This window comes from Pezoporus occidentalis, unplaced genomic scaffold (assembly GCF_034315485.1).
Source record: "Pezoporus occidentalis ecotype Australia unplaced genomic scaffold, CSIRO_AGI_Poc_V1 ctg11, whole genome shotgun sequence".
In the NCBI taxonomy this organism is placed as follows: domain Eukaryota; kingdom Metazoa; phylum Chordata; class Aves; order Psittaciformes; family Psittacidae; genus Pezoporus; species Pezoporus occidentalis.
Genome location: NW_026912886.1, coordinates 154,856 through 176,915, shown reverse-complemented (window position 1 = coordinate 176,915; position 22,060 = coordinate 154,856). Strand labels below are relative to the sequence as shown.

The 22,060-nt window shown below is 38.7% G+C and overlaps 1 protein-coding gene across 9 annotated transcripts in view; it reads right to left on the bottom strand.

Moving 5' to 3' along the window:
• Positions 1-10,067: 10,067 nt before the first annotated feature.
• Positions 10,068-22,060, bottom strand: part of CIB2 (calcium and integrin binding family member 2) — a 45,438-nt gene continuing 33,445 nt past the window's right edge. For 8 of the 9 annotated variants that reach the window (XM_062625707.1, XM_062625714.1, XM_062625723.1 and 5 more), the window contains 3 exons: positions 15,604-15,751; positions 15,317-15,512; positions 10,068-11,183 (listed from right to left, as the gene is read on the bottom strand). In XM_062625707.1, the coding sequence (XP_062481691.1) occupies positions 11,162-11,183; positions 15,317-15,512; positions 15,604-15,751 (366 nt within the window). In that variant the 3' untranslated portion in view covers positions 10,068-11,161. The remainder of the gene's footprint in view (positions 11,184-15,316; positions 15,513-15,603; positions 15,752-22,060) is intronic. The other variant, XM_062625697.1, reaches the window with a different exon arrangement.

Sequence of the window (22,060 nt, the reverse complement as noted above, 5' to 3'; positions counted from 1 at the left end):
TCCTCAAAACTTTTGCTGTCAGGACTTCACTTCTTTAATTTTCTGCCCAGCTTCCTTACAATACTCAAAGCAGGAGAATCCCCTCATTTCACAGTTGATTCATGTAAACAGAAAGTTCCCCTTCTTAGAAAATACATTCCTTATTTCATGCATGCCCTTTCTTTCACAAACAGATCCAGATGTGGAAAGGGAAATAACAGCAACTTATTTCTAAGTGAGATCATAGCTCCAAAATTAGAATGGATGAGAGCATACACTGCTTCCTTGCACAAAACAGAAAGTAAAAATTACTTTGCCTCTTGTCTGATATCTTCTGATAGAAGATGAAACCCAGAATCTTCCAGAGCTCACACTAAATATTTCCTGGTTCTTGCTTTCCAGAACAAGCGAACTACAGACAACTGTCCCCCTCAAACCCTTTCCCCACACAGTGTCAGTGCAAACCTGCATGCTGGGATAGAGGTTAAATGGTTACTTTTGTTCCATTTTAACAAATATGCTTGCACAATTTTATCCCTGTCACTGCCAAGATAAATACTGGCATACTGCTATAGCCTATGTATAGTGCTTGTACACAGTATGGCAATACATTATTTTGAAAAGTGATTGGTTTTGGCTTACTGTTATTTAAATTCTTTGAAGTTCAGGAACCAAAGGTTTTCCAAAGCTTTTTTTTTTTCTTTACCAATGGAGACAGACAGCCAAAAACCTTCTCTAAGTGACTCTTTCGGATGCAGTCTGCCATGTCATTCTCACTCTATATTCCCCTGCCTGTCACCACTGTGTCCACAAGGAACATCTTATAGTTACATTGTCAGACGAAATTCTTTCCTTATATGCGAACAAGTCAGCCAGGGAATTACATGGTTTGCGTGTTTTAACTGGCGGCAATGTTTCATGCAGCTTTCATTCTCCAGTGTTACTCTTTAAACACTAGATGGTGCTCTCCTTATTCACATTTGCCGTCTGTGTTCTCTCAAAATGGAAAAGATACAAACGTTGAATAAGCAGGGAAGCTTATTTGTAGTTTCTAATACAGTATCAGAAAGACCTAATTTAACTTTGGTTAACTGTCTCATATAAAAGCAGCTGAATATACTACAACATTAATTGCATTGGTTTTACTTTCTGTTGCGCTGGCTCTTATCAAGAACTCTTCACTATGAAAAAGCAACAGCTACACAATTCAGTGAATGGCAGCATTGATTTCTGGTAACACATCTGTGATCTGACTTGTAAAGATATCGAAGCAAGTTGGTAGCCATGTAGAAGAGAGAGAGTCAAATTAGACCCCTTATGAATAGAAAAGCAGGAACTACTTAACTGCAGCAACAAACTGGGCAATCCGTATGCACATAATCATTGGCTTGTCAGCATTCATGTAGATCCAAGCTGGCTAGAGAACGGCTATAGAGCTTGATAGGAATGCTGAAGAGGATAAGCAGAAGGATTTAAGAGTACCATTGTAGAGATTAAAAATTTAATGGGCAAGAGATGTAAACACAGATAGGGACAATATTACTAAACCACAATTATTTCAGCTGCTTACACTGTAACTTATTTCCATATGTACACTGGATTCCCAGTGGAGAACCTAAGAATATGTACATATAGTGGGGATTTACAGAAGCATCCAGTAAACAGGAAGACCAGAGGAGATCATAGATCAGACTTCAACAAAAATCTTCACATCATCCTTTTTTTGTGTAATTCTTTACATAGAAGCATTACCTCTAACAGGAATCAGGCAAGATCCACTGGGATAGAATGGATCACAAAAGTTTTATATCCACTATTTCACAGAGTGAGAAATAATTTAGTGAAGGCTGTTTAAGATTACCTTTATTCCCTGTATAGCAGCTTAAGTGATGCTGGGGTAGCGTTTAAAGATGAACCCCGAACATTCACTGGAGGGATGCTCAGAATTACTTTTGATAATCAGTCAGATTTTCTTAGAATAGGGAAAAAGATGTTGAAGAGTCATCCTGCAAAGTAAGAGCCAAGAGAGAAAGCAAAAAAGGTGAGTACAATTAGTTTTGAAGTTCGTAATACATAAATGCTCCTGTGGTCAGAAATCCACCACTGCAGTATCTAAATGGAAGAAGGGGATTTTTTGGGATCAGATGGCCCAAACAGAGAGCTGGGCTAGTAAACAGGAAGACAAGTTATCCTGGAGCTTCTGGGATTCCTTGCCTTGTTCTGTGTAAGCGGTGATATTCTGCCCAGAGTACTAACTCATAACAGCATTGCAAAGTGTATAAGGGAAGTTTCCATTCACCCCCTTTCAAGAAATAAAATCCTCTAGTAAAGGGTAAAAGATCCCATTGGTCAAATGGGATTAAAAAAAACCTGAAGACAGTAAACTGAAAGACACAGAATCTATAAGGGAAATAATCTTATCTAAAGCCCAGAAGATTTAGCCAGACTCTTTGATCAGGAATCCAGGCTGCATTCATCACCAAAAAAAATGATTTTGCAGGAAGTATCTCTTGCTATTTGTTTCTGCTCAAGACAAACATGACCAGAGCAGCTTTTCCTGTGGTTTTCTGTTCTGGAACTTCAGGCCTTGGCTTTGAATAAAGACAGGAAGCACATGGAAAACTGAGGAAATATAGGTTCAAGAATATGTCACAACATTCAAATCTGGAGCCAAACTAACACCAAGTCATTTCTAACTCAGAGAGATAACAAATAATAGTGCCGTCTAAGAAAATGTGAGGAGAAAATGTTCTTATCACATCCAGACAGCTGCTCTCCCGCACCAATACATGCTAACAATATATGCCAAATTTGCAATTACATTTAACCACTGGCTTACCTGGAAGTAACACACACTTGTCCTGATCCTGTTTTTTAATGTATTCCCTTTCTTGTATAGATCCACAGGTTGTTTTCTGCAAAAGATCCAAACAGTAATATTTAGCATATGATATGACTGTTCCTATGGGGATATGACTGTTCCTATGGGATTAAAATTTACCTATGTTTCTTGTCTCTTGTTCCACATATGTCAACCAGTGAATTTTATAAGAATGGGGTTTAGCTTTTATTGATTATATCAGTTATAATTCATAACCTCCAAGCAAATGGTGTTGCTGGGAAAAGCATGACAATCAGTGTCTTCTGAGAAGGTGTAATTGGCTTTGAATCAAAGCAGCAGGAATTTTTCCAGCAGTGTTATTTGGTTTTAATATACTCAGCCTTCCAAAGAGCAACTCCCTGTAGCCACTACCAGGCATGACCTGTAGAGAAAAGGTGTACATAGATGTCAGTCAGTATCACTGAAAACAAATGAGAACATACAGATAAAGACAGCTGTTAAGTATCATGTCACACGTTCCTGCCTCTCTTCCAATTGCATGGTATGGAAATCCTAATGCACAATATACAAGCTATTCTCAACTTGCAAACCAGATCCATAGCAATAAGGATTTATCCTCAACATTTTCTGCTTTAGTATTTCTTGTGGTTTGCATTTTGGTGGTAGGATTTCAATTCAAAACAGCAAGTCATGCATCTCATTCAACTTATTTCATGAATTCAAGAAGAAAAAGCCAGCAACACTACCACAGCATCAGCATTAGCAGAACTATTAAAAGAAGGATGATATTAAGTGAAAAGCAGAAGATTAGATTAGGTGAAAAGCAAATCCCATTCACAAGAAGAATCAGCTCTCAATCTTGATCATAAATTATCACCACAGTTGTCTTTTCCCACTGTCCCTGTAATGGATTTCTAAGCTAAAAAAGTGTTTAGAAACTGGCTGCCTCAGCAGTCACAGAAGTGATTGAAGGCTCTACCAGGGGGCAGAATAAATCGGTAGATGACCAGGGAAGTGTCCTTTACTCTCTTTCCTTCTGCATGCACTTCATTTACCCCTTTTTTAACGGGACATGAAAAGGAGATTAATGAGAATCAGAGGCTGCAGAGAATCATTTTTATTTGTAAATTATTAGGTTCAATAGCAGGAGATTAGCCATCAATTAAAAAAAAAAAATCTACCTGCTTTGCATCTTAAGGTAAATCGGATATGGCAATCCAATGTAGGTAGGATTCTAACCCTGCTTCCTGGGGTTTCATTACAGGTTCACAACTACCTCAGTTTCTTCTTACTAAGTCAAGATTTAGGTTTTTCTAACATAATAGGCTTCATTTTCCCTGCACTAGTATTCTCAAGCTTAATACAACAGAGGAATGTTGTATTAGTACTAAGTGTTCTACCAGTTCCTTGCTGAAAATAAGCAAAAATTAAGAAATAATGAGAATGTACCATGAATAGGTCTCTAACTGATTTGCTTTTCTAACAAAGCTATACTTTGAGTACACTGAATACCATGGACTGTATTTCTACAGCTGTGTGACCAAAATAAGCCCCAAACTTCTTGGCAAACCTGAGAGAGCTGGAGCCAAACTTACTGCACTGCATCAGTCCTCTGACTAGCATATAATGCACAAGAGAGACTCCGTGGGTGAACCTTCAAATGATACACTGACATCTTAAGGGATATAATAAATCTCATGCTTCTTCCCAGGAGGAGTTTGGTCAAAATATGTAGATACTGTTCAAAATATTTACTTTGGCTTTACCAGACTTCCTTTCATCAGCTGATTACTCATCATGTCAAGGGCAGGGGTATTTAGTGGTAAGCCTGCAGCCTGTTCGTGTACAAAATGTACTCATTTCAAGCAAGCAGATGAGAGGGAATGTTATCTGAGTTCACTGTACAGTTGTACAGGAAATAACAATACAGTGCCAACTCAGATGCCTGTCTTCTTTGTGATACCTCAAATATTCTTTGTTTAGATCAGCAAGAACATTCGAACAAAGCTTGTGAGGCACAGATTAAATTATTAAGGTGGGTTTTTTCCATTTTTCAGTAGTCTCAGATTAACTATTCATGTTTTAATAAAGTCATCAAAATCAAAGAGATATACTAGAGATTGTGGTGCTGTTTAACACAAGTAGTATGGTACTGCATCCCCAGTTCAAAGTGCTAGAAGGTCTGGTGTCTGCCTCAAAACAGCAATTTAACCTGGCATGATTTAGCTAACTGCACACTCAAAGAGGAACGTGAGGGTATATGAAAGCCTATATCTTTGTTGAGAAATGGATCCACTTCATTCAGACTGTTCACCAAAGATGCCAATGTTTGCTATCCCAAAGTGCTCCTTGTGCCTGCTGTTCACTCACCGCTGACAGGCACACTCCTGGCATCAGCTCACTGTATGATGGCAAAGGTTCCTCTCTCTGTTGTCCAGAACATGGCAAGACCAAAGCTTTGTTTCACAAGCTGCTCAGAAAATCTTCCCTTTCCCCTTTCTACATCTAAAGGCTTCTGGTGCACAAGATTTGCACCTGGAAACTGCTTTATTTCTGAGAATACACCCATTAATAAACCTAGTCACGTAAGCAGAGCAAGTGCAGTCTTTCAAGTTCTTCCCGAGGGAACTCTCTGAACCTACATGGTTTTGTATGCAGAACCTTGTATTGGCATGAAAAAAAAAGGCGCACGACCATTTTCTGAAAACCAAAAAGACCATTTTGGTTAAAATCCCAATATACTTTTGCCTCCCAGTGTCTAGTAGGCCATAATGACAAAGTTGAACAGATTACTAAATAGATCTGTTCCATCCTATTGGGGAAGATGGAAGGGGGAAGCCCAGGTGAACATCAATTTATTTGTAAGTACCACTGAGGTAACCCTGAAGATTAGATAACTAAAATGACAAGACCAATGATCAGCCTCTGGGGTGACATGAGGAGCAGCTCAGAACCACAAGGGATGAAAGGCCTGTTAAAAAGCTGGATCTGACTTCTAGACAGAAACTGGGCAGATGAATACTTCCTCAGACTGAACTGAGAACCATTTACATCAAGAAAACAGACATGTGATACCTGCTTTCTCACAGAGCTTTACATAAAGGACCAGACACCCTTCAAGGATCAGCTACCATTTCCTATAGTGTGTTAAGCTTTAGCTGTGTGGAACTGCCCAAGCTGTGGCTGAGCCCACAGCAGTGAGTTGCCTTGCTCCAGGCAGGCTGCCACAGCCACTGATTTCACTTGAGAAAAGCTGTAGGAACACCAAGGAGGTGGTTAGGCCGGTGCCCATAACCCTCCTTAGCAGGGTTAAAACATGTTGGCCAACATCTTCAGGCACACGCAGCCTCAACATTCATGTGCACAGAACAGAAGGACAGTGTACAAATCATGGTTTGTATTGCAGGGCTTTTGAGGATGGGATGCACTCAAAAACATGCATGGCACATTAATCATGCCTGTGTAAAACATATGACATGCATCGTGGATCTATGTACAAACACATTGGGATCTGAACAAATCTTAACTGAGAAAGAACAGGGGGAACAAGTGATTTACATCACAACAGCAGAGCACACAAAGGCTGAGGCACCTGGCTGGTCATGGGTCTTGCAAATGGACAATCAAAAGAACAGGGCAGGAGGGAATTTCATTTGGAGTTCAGATTGTAAAAGGTTTGGTTTTTTTTTACAGACAAGAAGGGCAGAATTTCCAGTTAAAGGTACCTGCCTCTGTAATACTGATGCTCTCTTAATTCTATCAAGAACAGTCTCTTTCTTTTCCCCACCAAAGAGAACTTGATAGTCACTTGGTATCATTAACATCTCTACAAGACAGCCATAACTGCAAAATGATACAGAGAGAAAAGCAAAACATCTGTTCACTATGCCCTTTACTTCTGTCTCAGATACTATCTTTCTAAAGACATGAACAACTATAATTTTATTATCTTTAATGTCTTCCTCATCTAATTTCATTCCACTGTCTGTCCCAGCTGAGGTGTACTGGGCAATAACGTTATAAACTCTTTTTAATCCTGCTGTTATTTGAGCCCACATTGATTTATTGTGGATTGCTAGCTGTCAAGCGTCATATTTCTCATTCCACACCAAAACTTAATCTCTAGCTTCATCTATTATTCTGTTATTTCAGAATATAATCTGAATCTATTAAATTCTCTATGTGTTTTTATAATGTCTACAACAACATCCCTATTTGTTTCATTTTTGATATACATTTCAATTTTCTGGTATTTTAATTAAAAAACCCCACTTTTAATATGCTTTTTTTTCCATTAAGAACAACAACACTGGAACAGATTCTATTTCTGTAAGAAGTCACATAATATCATATATGGTGACTTACCTCAGAGTTTGACCTTAAAGAAACACACCTATTCAGCATGTGGCAACACTGTTCTGAACATTAGGCCTGTGCCTAAGCTCCACTGAAGATGAAACATGGCTCATCTGAGATGGAGATGTTTCACAGCAGTCAAATATAGAAATTGTCAACACAAAACATTATGGTAGAGAAACTTCAGCACATCTAAAATGATCAAAGTTGAATTAATCCATTCTGATGTTTTCTCATACCAAGAAAAAGATTTAAATACCACAGACCACCTATAAAGACTTCAACTTAGTGTTTGTCACTGTTCTGTAGGCAACAAGCCAGCATAACTTATAAAAGGTAAGACAGACAATAAAACTTTCTATAAACCAACATTTGCTATTATCTGGAGCAGCTGCAGCCACCAGATTTCTAGAGAACACATGACAGACGATGTGAAATAGTGATTTTTACAAACAAAACACTATGAGGCACTACTATTATGTAAGGGAAAAACAGCGAAAAAATATCCAATGATACTGAAAGACAGCAAAATTGAATAGATGGAATTAGAAACATTAACTCATGAAAAGGGAAAACCCCCGACCACCATTATTCTGATCAATACCAGATATTACTGAGACCGACATCACACAAAACCGAATAGAATCATAGAATCTTAGAAGAGCTAGGGTTGGAAAGGACCTTAAGATCATCCAGTTCCAACCCCCCTGCCATGGGCAGGGACACCTCACACTAAACCATGTCACTCAGGGCTCTGTCCAACCTAGCCTTGAACACCACCAGGGATGGAGAAACTATGGAAAATGACAGTATCAGCGTTTGACACAGCTGAAAACACTATAAATGCATATTGTCATTATACTGGTCCCAATCCAACTGGGCTGTGCATCAAGGAAAAAAAAAATTCTCGTGTACACAAATTATTCTATAAAATCCGTCAGTTTTCATGTCTTGTTTCTAAAGTTAGTTTTGCCCCTTGCGAGATTTAACTTCATGAATCTGATCAAATATCAAACTTTCTATGTAATTATTTGCAGTTCTAAAATCAGTAATTCACCAAGTTTTCCTCTTTTTGTTTGTGGCATCACAGATCCTATGCAGTACCCCATAGCTCAGGGAAGTTAAAACAGTGAAACGAAGTCATGGCCTGATTCGATGTTATGGTGCCACCTTGTGATGCTGGATAAGAAGTGTCTCTAACATGTACACGGAGACAAAAATAAGCCCTAGGGGAAAAAGAAAGGAGACTGTTTCTATATGATCTGGAGAAACTGCAAGAAATTCCCACCCTGAGCCTGCTGGCAAAGAGGACCAGGTGGTTATTGACTAACAAAAGAGCATTCAGCATTTTAAGATTACATTAAAAGGGCATGAGAGAGCACAAAGAACTGCAGCAAAAACCCAACTGCTTTCCTCAATGCAGAAACAATTACAGAAATATGAGTTAATTCCACCAAACTCAGCAGAGTTACTGCAGATTAATACAGAAGTAATGAAGATCAGGTTTCAGACTGCAGGCTGTTATAAATCTCAGCTTATGGTATTCCTTTAAAACAATGATAACCTAAACTGCATTAATAAATAACATAGTTGTTACTTGCTTTTTGACTTTTTGTTTTATTCACTTTCACCAGCTCATTTTTGTCCCTAAATTGCTTCAAATATATGTAAGTTGGAGATAACACACACACACTCTTAGCTATTTTAAAAGAGGCTTTAGGTAATACTTTGTCTATTTTTGAAGGCAGATACAGAAATATCCATTCATATTCAAAACCTTTTCTGCAGTAAAAAATCTGTATCCTCTTTTAGGCCACATCCAAAATTGTTTTAAATCTCTTGCTGTTTCAGTTTCTTTCTCAACAGCCTGATAGTTCCTTTGCTAGTTAGTGAATCTGTCATGCTGCACTTCTAATTCACTCAATACTCTTGCTATAACAAAAGCTTCAGTCCTAATACATCCAACTACAGACAACTAAGAAACCACAAAGACAAAGCTTGTTTAGAAATGTATCCCTTACCTTTGCTACCAAGTGATATAACAACTTACCTACTGCTGGATGGGATTCTTTTGCTCCAGAAGCATTTGGAGTACATCTCTCTCTCAAACTCCAGGAACATATAATGTTGATGGGGTTTTTGTTACAGGAGGTGAACATCAGTCAAAAAATTAAAGGGAAGTTAAGACAATTGCATAATTTGTATCTGCAGTATTCTGCAAGAATTCTCCCTTAACTATGGACAGGAATATTCCTTCACAGGGTGCTCCCGATTTCTTTCTCTCTTTGTTTCTTAGCTCAGTAGGATGACTCAAGGGTTAAATACCTGACTGCAAGCCCAAGTGTCTCTTCAGTGAGTGATTTTCAGGTGAGGGAGGACATAGGGGAAAAAATACACTGAGCAGTTCCAAGGCAACTGAGGTCTTCCTTTAAGTGAAGAGGAGGATCTAATCGTGGAACAACACAGTGTGAGGAAGGAAAGAATTTCAGCTAATGGAAGTTCTAAAACATAGAAAGAGAACCCCAATGTTAAAAGGAAGTGATCTATGCCATCTGCATTGGATCCTTCTTGTCTGAATCATCTGATCCATAATCCTGCAACCTGGTATTTCACAATACATAATAATTGTGTCAGAAAAACACATCTGATGAGGCCTTCAGGATTAAATGCCTGTCTTGAAAGGAATAAAAAACCATTAGGTTGGTATTTTGAGGAACAGGAAGTAATTTTTAGCATAATCTCTCTTAATACCAATGTCTTGCAAATTGTTTGAACCAACCAATGCATCTAACTTAATCTGCTCCTTAGAAAGATTCAATTTGATAGTAATTGGAATAATGACCAGAAAGGAAATTAGTATGTGCTTAGCCCAAGAATTCCCAAAGCACGATAGAATGCATCAAAAGATTTAATTGTGATGACTTTGATACAGAAGCCATGTAAGTGACAGAGCCCTTCTATTGACTGTTAGAACAGTAATATACATATGATTGTCTTCAGGCCCCAGTACCTAACCAATACTGGAACTAACACAATGAAAGAACAATCTAGCTGATTTCCAGCTGGAGAGGGAAGAGAAATACAGAGCTGCATTCATGCATTTCATGGGAAAGATTGCATAGCTGGTTTAGAAAGAAAATGTCTTTTCATGTCCTTAGTAGTTGTTCTGTGCTTCTTCAACTTCTTCATAAGTTACAGATGATCAGATTTTTCCATTCTACATTATTAGCCCATAGAATGAGTAAAACACAGGACCCCACTTGAGAATAAGGACACAGTTTTAACATTTACCTTGGGAAGAAAGGAATTGTGTATACAGTTACCATATACAAAAGGCAAATATTTCAAGTTTCATAAGGACATGACAATCCATAAAATATAAGTTGAAGGTAAGCACCAAACCCAGCTACTGCCATTTCAGGGACTGAAAGGCAAACCTGGGATGTGGTTGTCTTCAACACCGGGAGCTTCATCTTGACTGCAGTTCTTTTACCTAAGGGAATTTCCATGCAAAATCCCCAGCTGTACAACACAGTGATAGAGGCATCTCATTACTTAAGGCCCTTGCTTTCTTTCAAATACTTTTGGAAAAGTCATCAAAGCTAATCTTTGTCTTTATTTTTTGCACTTTTCAGAGCAGTATTAAATATTCATAAATATAAAAAGTATGTGGAAACACCTTTAACAATATTCTGAATCTGCCTGTTTAAAAAAAGACGGGAAAAAAAAAGAGACAACCCACAACCCAACAACCAACCATCCTTTCCACAGTGCTTGGCCAGCAGTGAAGATAAAAATGTGACTGTTCCAACTATCCCGTGGATCACATGATGCTTCTGTCTCTTCGAGGACCAGAATGATTTCAGTACCTTCTGCTGAGTTCTAAGAAGCCATAATTAGAGGACAAAAGCCCCCAGAGTGCCTGAGATTCAGAAAGGCTGGACTGGCAAGTCATTTCTGACAACACTGGTCACAGAAACATCATCAGATTCTTATGTGGAAAGTACTGCAAAGGAAAGAAAAAGATTAAGAGATAGAAACACACCTATCATTATGCACAACATTTTCCTTCAAGTACAAAAAGGAAGGTGCTGTGTAATATATCTGAATCTCTTCTCTCATGCTCTCAGAAAGATTTAAGCACCCTGGGAGAAAACTCCACCTTCTGAAAATGTGAGCTCAGGGAGGCAAGTTCAGCACTGGAGTAAATCAAGTGTAAGTTGACCTATTTATTGGATAATAAATGTTTCCCAGTGGTACTTTTGCTATGGCACAGCATTTGGGTTCCTAAGCAAGTTAAATTAGGTAGATAAATTTGTTGTTTCTCTTGCTAGGACCAAGAGATCCTGATTTTATCTTCTATTTGCACTCTCAGATAGGCAAGCAGCATGCCTTACTACTGCCATCAGTTTTCACAAGAACTCCTGAGCATCTTAGCAGGACAGTAAAGGGCAATTTAAAGAGGGCACACTGAAAGCTCACTTTCTTTACGTAGTAATCTCTGTTCAATGCCACAACAGTATAAACCATAGGCTTCTTTCTTCACTGAAATAAGAAGGGATTACTATGTATTTTTATATGTAAATTCTACCATTTTGATGCCTATACTGAAAGAAAACTATCAAGGTTTAGAGTATTTGGGAGGCTGAAAAGTTCTGGATAGACAGGTTTTGGATTTCATTTTACAAAAAAAAAAAAAAGCTCTAACTTAGTCACAGCTATTTGATGCGAGTCAGGAATTCACTGAACAAAGCCCTGTATGTATTCAGAGGATACAAAATTTTATATTCATAGTGGTACCAAGGAACTTTGTATTGTAGGAATGTCTCCAGTCTGGGTGACACTGAAAGATAAGACGTACAGCAGTCTGGCACACTTTGTACTGTGAAAGATACCAGCACTAGTGTTTTAGAAAAACAGAAAGACAAACATCTTGTTCACAACTCAGGCAATGTCCAGAGCCCCACATTAATCCAGCTGGTTGAAAAGTTAAGTCCCACACAGGCAGTATCTAGGAGCTAAAAAGTTCACAGCATTGGATGTGAAAACATCTTAGTCATGACTCTGTAAAAACAAAAATCAAGCCAAAACCACTTCAGTGGGAATCTCTATTAGAAATGTCTTGTACCATTTTGGAGATTAAGCTTTTTACTAAGAAGCAGCTAAAATATTCTGTGAAAAACACTGACAAAAACTATTCCCTTCCTCTGCTTTCTCACTAAACATCTCGTGCCCATTTGTCACTATCTCTAATTTTAGTCCTTGAGAACTAGATAATCTTCATGTTCGGACAGGTCTTATGACATATACATTTCTCATAAGAGAACTTCTGCTACTTAAGCTTCAGGTAGGACTTGAGTAAGGGCATCCACTGTTGTATGGGTGAAGGCCCAGTAAGGTTTCAGAAAAGCTGCATTTCCAGTAACGCCTTGTTGTTTCTCTGTCTAGTTCTGGCAGCTGCCAGGTGTTACTAATGCCATATTCTGCTCAGACTCCATTTCCAATTGTTATAGTATGTTTCACCTTCAGGCATTCAAATAAGCTTAAACTTACAGGATGATTTATAAAACAATTTCCTGTGGAAAACGTAACCAGTCTTGTAGAACAGAACACTCAGCTAGTGCCAGTTCAGACTGCTAATACTGCCATTAAACTACAAGTGGCTTCTTAATGACAGCAAATTTGAGTGAAATAAGCCTACTGGGATCAAATTTTCTGAACTAACAACTGACATTATCATTTACAGCTTGCTCAAGCTTCTGGGATAGCAGCCAAAAATGTATATATCTTCTTCCCTGGCCAACCATCAGCAGTGTTTTCTTCTGGGCTTAAAAAAATTCCTCAACCACAGCAGTGCAAATCAAGAAGCAGCCTTGTACTGCAGCTTCGTTTGCTTGACAGCAGTACAGAGCTTGCAAAGGCTGTCTGCAGGAGATTAAACTTACACAGGGTCATTAAGTAAAGGCTTGAGAAATAAATGATAAGGAAAATCAGTCGATGTACAGTGGATGAACTTTAGCTTGCATCAGGTCAAAGCCTGCACCATGGTGCCAAAATTAATGCCAACTGTATCTATTAAGTATGCATGAGAGGATGACAGCTTAATCAAACCCAAACAACATACTGAGCTGTGTGGAAAAGGGCTTCAAAAAATACAGTGCATATTGTTATGGGAGTCTGGCCTTCAAAGGTTTTCCACAAACAAAGTAAAACAAGGTACTCCTCAGTAATTTCTTCTCTCATATTAATGATGATGAGATTTTACAGTTGGATAGTTCATAGGATAAAAGTTCTCAATGTTTGTCAGAAGTCAGGGAAGCACTGGTCCCTTGTAACAGAGCAGAGATCACCTGCTCAAGCAATGGCAAAGCATATTTGTCACTTCATCCCTCTTTTTACTCATCTTCTTGCACTGCTGAGTACCCACCACTCAGGTCTTTCCACTCATCTCCACAGCCTCCCAGAACATCACAAACTTGGAAAACAAAAATAATTATGACAGTCATTCCAGTGACTACAGCAGCAAATGCCCCTCCACTTTCTCAGGAAATTACTGGATTGCACAGCATCCTCAGCTTGGAATTCTCAGTCAGCAGTTTGCAAGCCTCTACAACACAGCAGTGAAGTCAGTCATGGCACAGGAAACTTCTGAAGCTACAGCTTTTGCTGAGTCTTCAGATCTGCCTTCAATTCTTCACATTTGATGTCTGTTCTATACGAGATCTGATTGATTAAAGGAATCTACCTGACCCCAGCAGTTTCTAATACGGATAACAGTATAAAGAAGAGATTTTCTTAGGTGGAAATACATGTAAATAAAATATGAGAATACCTATTCAGCTGAGCCTCACCATAATGGCAATATGTATCTTGTTCTAAAAGAGCTTCTGTTGTTACACTTGATTAGTCAAGGAATACCTGACATGTTTCTAATGTATAAAATGCATCCACATTAACTTTGTGGCATATCTTCTTGAGGTGCTGATGTTTCTGAGGGTTCACAAGAATCATGTCCTCATGCTCTATTGTAGAATCATTTTAATCACCTTGTTATAATGTCTGTCCTCAGAAATTTCATTAATGAAAGAAATAAACTGCTCTGTGTTCTGCAGGACACTTAAAACTTGCAGACAGTTGTTGCATTATTCATCTTCCCAGACATTAGAATTTAGGTGTTATCATCATCACCAGACATACAGCAACACTATCAACTCCACAACAGTGTCTGTGAGCAAAGATTACAGAAAAAACTTGTTCAAGTTATCAAGCATTTACTATTAGACACAGTTAACCCAGATCATTTAATTTTGGGGAGAAATTTAGACCTAGATTTTAGCTTCAGCCTACTCTGCGAGTGGATTTAAGATTCAAATATGAACTCCTTCCAGTCTGGGAGTACATTATTTTACTGGCTGGTTCACTATAATTTCTTAAAGAAAGTCTATCCCTATATTTCTATAGGCTTAACTGTAAGTTTATGTAGGATGTTTTATTAAGGTGTAAAAATATCAAGTTATTGTCCTTTTCAAAAAGTCTCTTTAAATATGAAGCATGCAAGAAAAACCTTCTTAAGACAGCAGGGATTTATCTGCAGATTATTAGGGAGAAACTCAGCAACAACAATAAAAAAAATATCAGTTAGAAACAAACAAAAAAACCCCAAACCTGGTTAACAGTGGAGATGGAATTACTGCAGTAACGCATCAGTTCAATTGATTTTCTGCTACCAGCATCAACTGTACCACTGTAATGTCCTCTAGCTCTCATCTTCTCAGCACAAAAGATCAATGTGTTACCATGTATATTTGGAACGTGCATACAGTATTTACACACATACCTATTCAGATAGCCTGGATCCTTGCTAAAGGCTTGAGAACAATATGAATTTGAGCTTTGTTCAAAATAACACAAACAAAAAAGAAAACAAAAACCAAAGATGGTAAGCTGTTAGTCCTCAAGTTAGGAGAGATCTGGAATGTGCTCTCGAAAAGTAAACTGAGTTAGGGTAAGAAGTCATCCTCTAGTCAGCTCTTTAGTGAACTACTTATGTCTGGCATTTCTTATATTTCTTGTATTGCACAGTGTTAACTTAAAAAAGTACCTGATAACATGCAAGAGACTGTCCTTTCCTTACAATACCTGAGGAAGTCTGGTGCTTTGGAAATCATGTTTTCAAAGTCTGCAAATCCCAGTTTCCCATCACCATCCATGTCAGCTTCTTCTATCACTTTCTCACAAACCAGAGTGATTTCTTCTGCTGTTAGCTCTTCTCGGGTCAGCTTATTGAGGGTTTTTTCCAAGTCTGATTTACAAATGAAGTTGTCTGTGTTAAAGTCTAAACAATAAAAGAATCAAAGATCACCAGCAACTCTCATAGTAATTGACTTCAAAAGAAGAAGGCACACAAAAGCATCCCAATACGGTACCATAGATCTTGAAGGCATAGATTGCTTTAAGCTCTCTGGGAGCCATTTCACTGAGCACAGAGAACATATCCACAAAGTCATTGAAGCTGAGGCTCCCCTCTCCATCTTCTGAGAAAGATTCCACAATTCTTTCCTTGAAGGGATTCTCCTGTGAGAGACAGATATGTTTTGGGTTTAGTATTTGGAAGGTCAAAACCCCGCAGGTCCCCTGTTAATGAGTATTTCACTCCATGGTTGGCTCTTTAAAGACAACTTTATTTTCCTTCCAAAATCCATCTAAAAATGTCTATTGTTACGCTCTTGCAGAAATTGTCAGCAGAAGATGCTGCTGCACAGTACCACTGCTTACCCAGGCTTTCTCAGCTCTATTGCTATTCATTCTCTCTAAACTGATGCTCACCTCATTTTCCCTGTGTGGAATGCATGCTCTGTAACTGTAAGGGTAAAGATACTAAGAGGGTGAAGATCATTTGCATATAGCAGGTTCCTGACAGGGTGTAAGACTGCCATGGTCAGGAGAGTTACAGCTCCTACATTAAGAAGATAGCACATATGAACAGGGCATGAAAGGAGGGGAAGGAAATGGGGAGACAAGGTGGAAAGCCAGTGAAACAGAATGGGGTCTTTATGCCACCTGACCTAAGGCTGTAGGAACAAATATTATTTATGAAACCACTTTAGAAACCAAATATCTGCATTCCACACCTGACTGATGTGGCACCATCAACCAACCAGAAGCCAAACCAAACCTGTTTGTTAAGGATGTGGAGTCACAACCCAGTAGAATATTCAAGTCTTCCATTTTCACTCTCATACACATCAATATCCTACCTCTGGTTGAACTGACCACAGACTCCAGAGTTTTAAATGAAATTTCATTTCTGCAGGAGATGATACTAGGATGTCTTTCTAGCACTCTATCAGCCAAGTTGGTGTCGAACCTATCCTGAATAAGACAATATTCTAAAACCATAAACACACAAGCAAGCATAAGTTGCTTTATTACGCTGAAGTCCCAACCCAATATTCTTACAGTAACAAGACATCCTTCTCACAATTATGTGAAAACCCAAAATGAATTTATAGCTACGTCTATAAAACTGGGAAAATCTATTCAATTCTTTACTGTGAGGGTGGTGAAGCACTGGCACAAGTTGCCCAAAGAAGTGGTAAATGCTCCATCCCTGGCAGTGTTCAAGGCCAGGTTGGACAGGGCCTTGGGCAACATGGTCTAGTGTGAGGTGTCCCTACCCATGCCAGAGGGTTGAAACTGGATGATCTTAAGGTCCTTTCCAATGCAAACCATTCTAGGATTCTATGAATTTAGCTGAAAATGAACAAACTGCACAAACATCATTTCGGCTGTGAGCAGCACCTCATCAAAGCTGTTCTACAGCTCGTATCTGAAGCAAAGACACTAACATATTGATGTCCTATAAATGTAAGCAGCTTTGGTGGTGCCATATCATGTTCATTGTTTTTAATATGCATGCACCATTTTATTGGGCTTTAGAAGAAGCAGTATTGTGAAAGCTCAGAGCTCGATTGTTTATCCATTTAATTTCTGGTTTTCATATAAGTTTAGCTAACAGGCATTCAGAAATCATCCAATTACTTTCAAGGAAATTTCATAAAACAGCTCTATTTGAGGTAAATGACCAGAAAATATTATTTTTCACTTTACTTCAAGTCTTCCTTGATAATTCACATGCAGAATAGATGCATCTATAGAAAACATTTTCTGCATACCCATGGAGACTAAAAAAAATACAAGCAGCATGTCCAAAGCAAAGGTACTTGAACAGACTGATGTTTTTATATTTATCTAGTATTCTTCACCTTAAAGGAACACAAAGTACCTTACAAGAATTGGGCTACTTAGCACTAATATGCAGCTGCCTCTGAAGTGAAATTCAACAACTGTTAAATGGTGTGCAGCAGCTTACAACAAGAGCTGAAGATAAAGGTGTTCAACTGAATCAAGCAGGAACTTGGAGGAATAATGAAATCTGTCACCTACACAGAGATAACATTTAAGATATATTTTGTTTTAGCCTCAAATAATGAAAAAATTTTAAGGACTCTTGTTAAAAGACAAGCATAACATACAAAAGCTTAATTCTAAGAGAAATGGAAGGTGTGCCAAAAGACTCCAACTGGAGTCTGCCAAAAAGGCAAATACCCATCTAATGACAAGCCACTTAAGTGTGTGTGTCCGTCTTCTGAGGATGGGTGAGATCTGAGAAACAGACATTGGGAACATAATTCCCTAAGACAGTCAGGATTTGAGTACTGTGTTCAGTTCTGTGCCCCTTAGCAGAAGAAAGACATCCAGGTGCTGGAGCAGGTCCAGAAAAGGGCAGTGGAGCTGGTAAAGTGAACTGGGCTGAAGGAACTGAGTTTGTTCAGCCTGGAGAAAAGAAGGCTCAGGAGGGATGTTATTGCTCTCTACAACTACCTGAAAGGAGAAATAGGTCAAGGTGAGTGTCAAGTCTCTTCTCTCAAGTAATAAGTGATAGGACAAGAGGAAATAGCCTCAAGCTGCACCAGGAGAGGTTTAGATTGGATGTTGGGAGAAATTTCTTCACTGGAAGGGTTGTTAAGCACTGGAACAGGCTGCTCAGGGCAGTGGCCAAGTCACCATCCCTGGAAGTATTTAAAAGACACGTAGATGCAGCACTTACAGACAAGGTTTAGTGGTGAACTTGGCAGTGCTGTGTTAATGGTTAGATTCTACAATCTTAAAAGGTCTTTTCCAACCTAAATGATTCTAAGATTCAAAATTCACTACTAAAAGCCAAGATCTCTCCAGTCTTTCTGGCAGAGACAATGGCCAGGAATAAGGCTGCTCTAACAGATAGGTGAAGTAGGGACCACAAAGCCATAAGATCAAATGACAGTCCATTAAAGCAGTCAATACTAAATTCAAATTCTCCTTCAGGGTTCCATTACAGAAGAAATTCCACAACAGGGAGCATGTTTATGGATTTCAAAGGGTATGACAGTAGTAAGCTCACTGTGCTCCGAGCTGAGTACGTAAGGCTGAGCTCACAGTTCAGATAGACAAAACCAGGACAAATAAAAATAACTCAGACATTAAATAGAATAGAAAAGAGGGATTCCTGAAAATGAAAAAACAACAGGCTCAAAAAAGCAGCAGGGTCATGTCTCTCTATAGTCTTAGAATGAAAAACAACACTCCAGAATCAGCCAAGATGGCTGAAAGTTGCTGTAAAAGGATACGTAATGATCACTCGCATCGTGTGAGCCATATGTAGAGGAGGCAGAGCAGATGTGCATCTGTGAGTGTTGCTAAGGCTAAAGTATACGACTTGAGTGCTCAGAAGTATGCCTGTTTTGGTGGGAATATGCATACAGATACACAGTGCAAAACAGTGGGTTCTATTGTTTCAAATTGTCCTCTTATTAGTAACCCAATGTAAGATTAATTTGGGCTGAAATACATGAAAAAGGCATATTTTCTTCCTAAAAAGACAGAAAGAAAATGGTGTGTCTGTTAAATATTTAATATTAGAGATTACTAACCATCAGAGGAAATGAGAAAATGTATTAGAAAAGTCATCTTTATTTCTAAAATATATATTGCTTTCTTTGGAACAAACCTCATCAAACTAAGTGCCATGGTAACAGTTGTAAAGTGACATCTTAGAGGCAGTATTGGGTAACAAACAGGGAGTACACAGATGCAAATGGCCCTATCAGCAGTGCGTATCAAACCCAGGACTTTCTGCATTAGAAATGCTGGGCATGAGCTCCCTGACTGAATAAGCATATTGCAGTGGCATAAGATGAATCATCTATCTGGCATGTGAGAGATCTTGAAAATACGGATGAACTAATAAGGAATTCAATAGAGATCTATTGGGCAAAGAGTTATTTAAGAAGCATGCTTAGGTCTAAAACCTAAATGAAAAATAAAATCTTTTCCCATATTGATTCCTTTAACTTTCTCATATTATGTGTCTTCAGGCAGTATATCTGCAGCCTACACAACGGAAAGTATTAGCTTACCTTCACAGATACTTTTCACATCCTTTCTGTAATTTCATTACCTCTGCTCTAAAGAGCACAGATTAGGGCTCCATCATATTTAAAGGAAAAGCTATGGGGGAAGGGAGTAAAGAAGAAAATGATACTGTTCCTTCATAGATTGCTTTCCCTCAAGCACTAATTGTTTAAAAAAGGAATCCTTTTAAAACTAGAAATTTACCCTTGTCTTTTTAAAAAGCTACTTCTGTCCTCTCACAATAAAAATGAGAGGGGAGGCAGAAACAATAAAGAACTTTGTTACAGCTGAAACTCTGCTGTTTTGCAGATGGATGCTGCTGTAGTGGCTTTGGATAATCCTCCTAAATGTTCCATCCATCTTGTTAGCCATCACTTTCTCTACTCAGATAACTGTGTGAGAACACATGACATACATTTTTGAACGTCACATAGCACCTATCCCAACATACATATTTAGAACGCATACAACAACACATAGTCATTAGTTTTCTAAGAAATTATTATAGGGTTTATTCCTAAAATTACAGGTAAAAATTATCAAGCCACTTGTTACTTTCCCCTTTTTCCTAGTTTCCCTCACAGGCTCTAGGAAAGAACTGAGCTGCCCTTTTGCCCCATCCATTTTGCAGCTCGACAAATTAAAGCACTGTATCCTATTTTCACGAGCTGACTGTGCTTTGAAAATAAAAGGTTGCACATAAAGTTGTAAGACAGATCAAGGTAACTGAGGTAGAGATGCTGAACAGTCATTACAAAACGCTTCTCAGTTTTACGTCTACAGAAACATGATGATTATTTTCTCTTTTGTATTTAAACATAAGACCCCACTGACATTAGCAAAGATAGTTACTGCACAAAGCAGTCTTAGATAGAAAATTTCCTGATACCTAACCTAATCTCCCCTGTTTAAGTTTGAACCCATTGTCCCTTGTCCTATTGCTACAGTCCCTGATGAAGAGTCCCTCTCCAGCATCCCTGTAGGCCCCTTCAGACACTGGAAGCTACTCTGAGGTCTCCAGGCAGCTTCTCTTCTCGACGCTGAACAGCCCCAATTTTCTCAGCCTATCATCTTTGTATGGGAGCTGCTCCAGCCCCCTGATCATGCTCATGGCCCTTTTTGGACTTGTTCCAGCTGTTCCAGGTCTTTCTTATGCTGGGGACATGAGAACTGTACTAGAAATAACTAACTGGATGCAGACACGAGGAAGTTGGGATGAGCTGCCAGAAAAGACTAGCCAGAGCAGGGGCAGGGGCTTGGGAAGAATGAACCTGCTCCCTCAAGTGTCATTGCCTTTACATGGAAAGCTTGGAAACTGTGGAGCCATTGAACTCACTTCTAAAATTCCATCCTATTTAAAGTGCAGGAAGTGCTTTCATCTTATTTTAGAGCCACTCGCATGCATTCATGTTTAGACTTACCAAAAATAGGGTGCTAACATTGCTTCTGAAATGTGTGAATCAATTCACTGTTCCCTGTGTGTCCTTTCTTTCTCCTGACCGATTTCTGTGGTCAGCCTGTTTCTGTAGCATGTGGATTTATGAACTACCTCACTCACTGCTGCAGCTAATGACAAGGCCTGTGAGGATCAATGAAGATACTGCATGAGCCTAAAAAAGAAAGCAATGGACTGTAAAGTGAATGAAACAAAAATGGTTCCCCTCCAGGAAGTTCTCTTATGCCCAGCTCCTGACAGAATTGCTCTACACTACAATAACCAGAGATGGGCCACACACCAATTTGAAGATTCAGACAATTAGGGATGGATGTGTCACAAAGAAGATGGCCACCCACTTATACAACTCATATGTGATCTCTGTCATCAGGTTACATTCCTGCATCTCGCCCTGTGGGAATGATGGGATAATGTGAGTGAAATCAGTTTTGTTTTGAAATAAAGATGCTTTTGCTTTCTACACGGTCTCATCCTGAACAGCCCACATCATTGCTACAATTCTGCAGTATTAATTGCTGCAATCTCGCAGGAGCCCATATGCCCTTATTTTATTAGACTGTGTAACCAAGATTGTCAAAACTAGAGAACGGAGACTGCACTGAAGCAGGTGGAGTAAACTAGCTCTGGTAACTTCAGTGTAATGGTAGATCTAATCAGCTTAAAGCATCTGCCCCTTCTTTATTTATTTATTTCTTGTCCTGACTTTCAACTTTTAAGAATCATGAGCTGGTGAATAATTCATCACCAATTGAAATAAGTGAGCATCAGCTGGGGTTTTTATTATTCTTTTTAAATCAAAAAAACATGGCTCAAAACATTAATGCCTGAGGTAAAGATCTTTCTTTAGAGTAGCAGAATCTAATTTAGAAAAGTGCATTACTGATTCTATCCATTTGTCAGAATGTGCAGTGGTATTGTGCTCAGCATTGCCAGTACCTAGAAATGTAATGTGTATATGAAAAAAGCCAGGTGCA